This window comes from Gorilla gorilla, chromosome 1 (genome assembly GCF_029281585.2).
Source record: "Gorilla gorilla gorilla isolate KB3781 chromosome 1, NHGRI_mGorGor1-v2.1_pri, whole genome shotgun sequence".
Taxonomy (NCBI): Eukaryota; Metazoa; Chordata; class Mammalia; order Primates; family Hominidae; genus Gorilla; species Gorilla gorilla.
The window spans coordinates 95,605,184-95,612,300 of NC_073224.2; the positions used below are offsets into that span (position 1 = coordinate 95,605,184).

Here is a 7,117-nt window from a genome sequence, read left to right on the forward strand (position 1 = left end):
TCGCCGACCAAACCAGTCGCCCCAGAGCCTGCACGCAGCCTCACTCAAGTATGCCTTTCCTCTTTTCCTCCCAGTACTTAACCTTCACTGCTGGGGGACACAGGTCCGGGTCCAGCACCATCCCCGAAACCTTCCCCCTCGGCTCTGAGAGCGCCCCCACCTGTTAGAGAGGGAACTTGGGTCCCAAGAAGACTCCAATTTGGCCCAGTTCTCTATCACCCCCTAAGCAAAAATACAAATAAGCACATCATTTTTTCTTAATAAATTTATTCACAAAAAGTGATATTGCAGAGGGTCTGGGGACTGTACATGGGCAGGGGCTTGGTGAGCTCTGTACATGGGGCTGGGAGACAAGGGAGCCTCCAGGTGGAAAGGTATTTTTTAATAAAAAAAATAATGGAGCTACAACCACCCCCTCCCCCCTCCCCGATTAAAAAGACACAAAAATAGACGTCTCTGAGGTAAACGGGGAGCCTGGGGCTTAAGAGTGTTTAAAGGGCTTCACAGGTGCCAGAGCTTAGAGGTGTCACAGGCACCGGGGTGGCTCCTGCATCAGTTGGTAGAACAGCACGTAGCCCTCGCTGGATGCCACCTGGTTTTCACTGACAGGGGAGACACTAGGAAAAAGGGAGATCGGGAAAGGGTTGTGGTCATTCCTGTTTACTCCCTTCTCCCTACAAGACCAAACCTCAGAGCATCCAGGAAATGATCAGGCAAGACCTCCACCTCTCCTTTCACCTGGCACTCTGCTCTCCTGGAGCTTCATAGAAGGGGAGGGTGTCAGGGCTGAGTGGGAATGGGGCAGGATGTAAATAGGAGGCTATTCTCACCGAGAGTCATTGTAGACATGCCAACCAGTCTGGCACCGGCACAGGGCTGTGTAGTGGCCATAGTGGACGCTGCCTGAGTGGTTGCAAAGGGCATACAGCTGGTATACAGGACTTCCTGCAGGGTTGGAGATGATCAAGTTCTATAATCAGAGCTGTGCCCCCACTCCTTTGGCTCCTTAGGACTTTCCCCACCAGACTCACCGGCTTTGTCACTGGCAAAGTCCCCTAGGCTCAGTCGCTGCAGTGGAAAGTCTACACCTACTGAACTTTTTTTGATGGAGCCTCGGGAGGCAGAAAATCGATTCAGATCTAAGCCCTGGTTAAGGAGCATTTGGGAGGCAGTGGGCCTCTGAGGGGGACTTCTTCTATCCTGAAAGCTGTCCTCTCCCCACTCCCGACCCACTGGGAGCAGCTTGTGGAAAAGTGGGTGGCAGACTTTTCCTAAGGAAAATTCAATTCTCTGGAAACATGGAGGAAAGAGAATGTATGGGAGGTATCCTAAGAGAAGTAAGAATCTGAAGATTAGGATATGGAGCACGAGGATTCGAGGGAATCTTTGTACTGTCAACTTTTTGGTACTTCGAGTTTTCTGCCGACATCGGTCACACACCTGAATAAATGGCAAACAGTGTTAGGTTAATATGCTCCTAACCTCAATTGGCTTTTCTGACACCCCGATCCACATACAAATTTAGTATGCTCTTCATTACAGCTGGATCCTCTCGGCTTCTCCCCTTTGCTGTAGGAGTACTAGAACAGATCTGAGACTCCAACACAAACCCAGATACATAAATATTATTCCCCATATTAAGACATCATGCAATCCCTTTTATCCACATGGAGTCCCCCCAGGTCTCCCACCCTTACTGTATCCCTTGTGAACCTCCACATACTGGGGCATTCTCCGACTCTAGCTCTTCTTCCTTAGTGAAAAGGTTGAAACAATCCCGCAGAGACACCTTGCCCCCAGCAAATCCTTTCTGGGGGAAAAGGGGAAGAAAGGTCAACATGTTGTGAATTTCCTTTTCCAACTCTTCTCAATCAATCCAGGCTTCAGTTCTGCTCCAGAAACCCACAGGGTTCCCGCCCACACTCTGGGGGTGGGTAGGCTTGGGTCACAGAGCCCCTGTCCTGTCCACCCCGGAATCCTCTGGAATCCCACCTTGGGGATGGGCAGGGACAGGTCACAAAAAACCTCGAAGGTCGTGGAGCGATACCCACAGGCCTGGCACTTGAGACAACTTTTCAACTGGCCCACAAACAGGTCTAGACAGAAGCACAGGGACAGGAGAAAAGGTCATTGTTGGATGTTATGAGATGATTTCTTGGATTTCCATCTCTTCCTGCCCCTTTGCCTGACCCTTCCTTTCCCACTACCAACACTCCTAATCAACTCTTCACACAACTTCACATTTGCATCATCCAGTCTTGTTCCCATACCCCTTGATAGTATCGATTTTTCCCCCCAAGCCTGTACCCTCCTCACACACTAATTTTCCCTCATTGCTTTGCCCCATTCCATACCCACAATCTTGCTGTCCTCTCGCTCCAGGTAACGTTTCCACATTAGGTTGGCTCGGTCATCATCACTACCACAGATCAAAGGAAGTGGGGAGCACCCATGAGACAGCAGGAACACTGGGCACCCCCAACACCCACTGAAACAACCCACAGAGCCCTACTCCCCACCCACACCCCTGCTCCTTCCCTAAATTTCAAGGAAAAGTCAAAGGAATAATGCCTCAATGAACTTTCTAGGGAAATCCGAGGTGAGAGGAAAAGAAAGAAATGTACACAAGGGAAGAATATGCTGTCTTCCTCTACCTGTAAATGAATTATCCCCTTCTTCAATTTGGTGACATCCCTAGCATGATCTTCTGCCTCCATCTGCTCCCTTAGACTCCCCCTCTTCCTTCCTTCCTTCTACTTCTACGTTGCTTCTCATACTATTTTCTATACTAAAGGGTTTCCCTGGACCCTACATCTTCAATCTTTACTAGTTTAGTTCTATGAAGTGTGAATGATACTGATAAACTACTGGGGAGAGGAGGTAGAGGGAACGACCCTTACCTTAACTCAGGTTCTTCTAGCAGAGCCCCTCCTCGGCGGGGTGGAGAGGGAACTGGACCATTGGCAAGTATTGGTGGAGCCCGGCGGCCTCGGCGGTTGATTTCAAGGTGTAGCCGCTCCATGAGGAGCTTCAGGAACTCTTGGGCATCCTGCTGGCTACAGCCAGACAAAGAGTATGGGCAACTGACTCCTCTCCTAGTCCACAGACACTATTCCCTGCCCAGATATTGGTCCCCACTTCCTGGATGAAGAACATCTCAAGGCTCAGAACAATGCTGCCAGGGCCCTTGCTTGGCCCTACCCCCAGACACGGCCAGAGAGAAATCCCATAGCCTCCAGCTCTCCCACCTGTATCCAGAGAAGGAGGGAACATATTTCTGGAAGACAGCTCGGAATCGAGTAGGATTCACAGCTTCGCAGGAGTCAGGGTGCCAGAGGGCACCAATCACATCTGCAAAGGCTGTTGGGATGGGAGTGGGGAAGGCAAACAAAGGTTAATGTCTGGAAGAGGCAAGCAAAAGGTGGCTCAGAGGGTAGAAAATAACCTTTAGGAAAGTAGGCACTGGGAAAAGTAGATACAACTGCCAGATTTAAGAGTTGGGGGCCACCAGCAGTGGCAGATGGACCTGCAAGTGGTTGGGGGAAAAGGGACTTGAACAGAGGGAGCAGGAGTTGTTGCCCCACCTTCAGTGAGCTCTTGGGCTCGGCCTCCTCCAGGCACCTCTTGCCGGAAGTCCCTTCTCAGACAGAAGTCCCGAAGAGGTCGAGTGCTGCTCAGACACTGCAGCACAGCATTCAGGAAGCACTGGGGAGCAGTAGGGACACTGCTGTTATCTCTCCAGACCACTGCCCAGGAAGCCTTAGAAGAGCTTCAGAGCTCTCCTTCCACATGCCTTCCCCAAGCTCGTGGGTTTTCCCCACCCCCAGCACCATTTCACATTCCTTTTAGAGAGGAAAGATAGGAGAATGGCTCTCACCGTGTTTCCCAGGTTTCGAAGGCCAACATGACCAGAGCCCAGAAGCAGTGTGTGATGAGCCTGGAAGGTCAGAGTACAATCGGCAAGTTCCTATATATCCTACCTGGCACTTTAACCTTTCAACAGCATGCTGCCCACTGCCTCCCCCATCCCATGCATGTTTCATCCCCAAACTCTACCCTATTCCCCTCACTAGGTATTCTAGTCTCCCTACCTCACTGGTCATGAGCAGTAAGCCCATCACAGCTGAATGTACCACGGACTCAGCCATGGCTGTCCCACCTGTTGCCCACTTACTCCTCTGCTCAGCTAGCTGACGTTGCAGCTCTTGGGGCAACTCCCCCAGCACCGGCATGGTTGCCCAGCTGCTCACCACTCCCACCTTTCTGCCCCCAAAACCCCCTCCTGCCCCCGTGGCCCCTTCTTGCCCTTCTCCTGCTGGCTCCAATTGCAATCAGCCTAGCTTACTTAGCTCAGGAAATGTGCAACCACGTTTGCTAAGATGTTCTGTGCCTGCCTCTTTAGCTCCAGAGATTAATTAGGCCTAGGCAGAGTCCCAGTAGAGAAGGTGCAAGCAAGGGAAAGGAAGGGCCTGAGGACCCAAAGAAGAATTCTAAATAGTTGGGGTAATCCCCTGGGGACCGAAATGGCACACCATGCTGAAGAGTCACCAACAACCCAAAAAAGGGTCTAGGAGGCTCAAGGGTATTTAAGCAAGGGAGAGGTGTGTCCAAACTGCTGTAATGAAGGGCTGAGAAAGGAACTTCAGGGAAATGGGGGACAGAAAAGGCAGAGGATGGCAGGAAAGCATAGAGGAACATGGGCACGAAGGCCATATGTGTGGCAAGTCCTCACCATCTTGTCATCAGAGTAGAAAGGCTCAGAGGACCGGGCGGATATCATGTGGAAGGAGCCATGGGAAGCAGGGGGCTCTGTCCGTATGCTGAACAGGGTAGGGGGTCCAGGAAAGCCCCCTAGGCGGCGGAGAGAAGTGCTACGTCTCAAAGTGGGTGGCTCAGGCCGGAGGGCCAAGCGGCTCAGTGCAGCCCCAAGCTCTCCGGTGCCACGGTGCCCTCCCAAGGCAATCCCCATTGGACGCAAGTCCCCACTGCTCACAGACTTGGAACGGGCTAAGTTGGTCCGAGATGGGAGAGGCAAAGCCACTGTTGGGGGTGGTGAGCCAGGCAGGGGAACCCCATGATCTGCTCGAAGGGGGCCTCTGGGACGAGGGCCTGAGGTCCGTCCCCGTCCCAGCTCCAGTTTCTTGAGCCGTTCATCAGGCGGACCTGGCCGGGGAGGCAGAGGTCGTAACATGGGGTTTGGCCCAGAGGCTGGGTTTCTGCGCTCCTTGCTGCGGGCCCTGGGGGCAAATGGTAGCTTGGATCCCACTCGGGGCTGGATATTAACAGGTGGCTCTCGGGTCCGGCCCAGGCGGTGCTCAGAGGCCTGGGGCATTGTGGACACCACAGGCTGGACCTGGGAGGAGAAGAGAGTGTCAGCATTTGAATATGGGGGGAAATGGGAACCCAGGCTGCTGTACTGAACCCTGCCACACTAATTTTCCCTTATTGCTTTGCCCCATTCCATACCCACAATCTTGCTGTCCTCTCATTTCCACATTAGGTGGTTGGCTCAGTCATCACCACTACCACATCAACGAAAGTGGGGAGCAGTATACGCACTGAGAGCGGGAACCAGATCTATCGAATCAGCCATCGTATCCCCAGTACCTGGCATCGTGTTTGGTACAAAGTAAATACTTAGTATCTATTGGGTAAACAAATGAATGAAAGATAAGAAGCCCATGGCTTTGACCCTTTCTATACTCCCGTCCCCTCCCTGCAGAATACAGCTTTACTGAAAAGCCAGTGATAACTCCTATCTCGGCTCTAACGTAACATGGGACCCCATACCCGGCTAGTAAAGTAGGATGTGCCTCGGGTCACTTAAGACCTCTAGCCAAATGGTAGTGTAGATGCAAGAATAACAGCCCAAAAGACAGCCCTCCATCCTCAAATCCCTGCCTCTCTGGGCTGCAAATGAAACAGACTATATGGGTGACTTACGATCCATTCCCTCCCCCACCTCCGACCTCCGACATGGTGTCGAGGTTCAGGAAGCAGTGGTCGGGGATGGAGGACGAACAACTCCTTGACCCTTAATCTCTGCACTTCTCCCACCACAGCAGGGCTTTAGCCGGGTCCGCCCCCCTCGAGGGCAGAAAGGCCGAGACCGCTGATTGGCTACGGAATCCGGCGGCGTATTCCCCGCGGTCCAGGGATGCTGTCCCTCCAGCCCAGTTCTCCTAGGCCCCGCCGGGCCCCACGCGCCTTTGTGGAGAGTGTCCTCTCGGGTCTGGAGCAGTCTTCCCTCTGCGCCCCCCCACACCCCGCCATGCCATAACGCCCCGGCCCGTACCTGTCCCCCAGTGAGGCGGCGGGAGAGGCCAGCCGGGGCCAGGCCCCAGTTCAGGGCCACCCCCTACTACCCCCGTGCAGCCCCCCCGTGGGCCCGGCTGCAGCTTTAGCCGCAGCCGTTGCCCAGATCGCTCCCGCCGCAGGGGCCGCCGCCATCTTTGTTGGTCCCGCCCGGCCACCGGCCACCGGCTTCACCGTCTCTCAAAGCGCCTGCGCATCCACACCCGAACTCCTCCCACCGGTCCCTTGGCGCTTGCGTGAGCCCGCCCCCACGGCTCCGCGATCGACACCATGGAAACGCAGCCAAGTTTAGGGTCGCTGGTTCTCAACGCTGCCCAGAGAGGTCTTTAATCCATGACTCCAAAGCAAGTCCCTGAGGTATAGGGTGCCGTCGCCCCATCCTATAGCCCATAGGGATGGAGATCTGACAGTCGTAGTATGGCCGCGAGGCTTACAGCACAGATCCTTCCCAAACAGCAGGGGTGCAAGTATGGCAAACTGCAGGCCTGGGTCCAGCCCGCAGACCAGTGGAGAAGCATCTAGCACTTCACAGAGGGCTGGGAAGATCCCTCGAGGGCGGGAAGTGCTGGTCCGGCAAAACCACTTCTTGCAGGCTAACACGGTAGGGCGAAGCATGGCTCACCACTAAAGGACAAAGGTAGATCTGAGCAGCAGGGGGAACAGTCAACATTTCATTCCCACTCCTGACCAGAGCATCCCCTATTTCCGACTCTTTCCCAACCCAACCCGGTGTAGCTGTTCATGTGCCTCAGGTTTCAGCCCACTTGCCCTCTGTTAACAGCTCCCAATGAGAACCACAGGC

General features: G+C 53.8%; 1 protein-coding gene across 6 annotated transcripts; it reads right to left on the bottom strand.

Moving 5' to 3' along the window:
* Positions 1-248: 248 nt before the first annotated feature.
* On the bottom strand, positions 249-6,500 carry USP21 (ubiquitin specific peptidase 21). 6 transcript variants are annotated; one of them, XM_063693551.1, is made up of 13 exons: positions 6,296-6,500; positions 5,467-5,607; positions 4,733-5,353; positions 3,878-3,937; positions 3,585-3,705; positions 3,249-3,360; positions 2,901-3,056; positions 2,355-2,419; positions 1,993-2,096; positions 1,724-1,810; positions 1,032-1,440; positions 831-945; positions 250-617 (listed from the first exon to the last, which is right to left on the bottom strand). In XM_063693551.1, exons 3-13 carry the CDS (start codon positions 5,330-5,332, stop codon positions 527-529), a joined length of 1,920 nt encoding a protein of 639 aa, XP_063549621.1. In that variant the 5' UTR covers positions 5,333-5,353; positions 5,467-5,607; positions 6,296-6,500; the 3' UTR covers positions 250-526. The 6 variants fall into 6 exon arrangements, with proteins under 6 accessions (XP_063549626.1, XP_063549621.1, XP_063549614.1 ...); XM_063693544.1 differs by having other exon boundaries at positions 5,467-5,644; XM_063693556.1 differs by lacking the exons at positions 5,467-5,607; positions 6,296-6,500 and adding an exon at positions 6,208-6,287 and having other exon boundaries at positions 249-617.
* Between the last annotated feature and the right edge of the window lie 617 nt (positions 6,501-7,117).

What these genes read in the sequence shown, in the direction of transcription:
- USP21 (XM_063693556.1), bottom strand. Translation starts at nt 6,273, where the DNA reads ATGGCGGGGTGTGGGGGGGCGCAGAGGGAAGACTGCTCCAGACCCGAG. An exon ending in TTCGAAACCTGGGAAACACG is followed by an intron (nt 3,706 to 3,877) that starts GTGAGAGCCATT and finishes ACTGCTCCCCAG; the next exon opens with TGCTTCCTGAATGCTGTGCT. An exon ending in AGAGGACAGCAAGATTGTGG is followed by an intron (nt 2,097 to 2,354) that starts GTATGGAATGGG and finishes GCTTCTGTCTAG; the next exon opens with ACCTGTTTGTGGGCCAGTTG.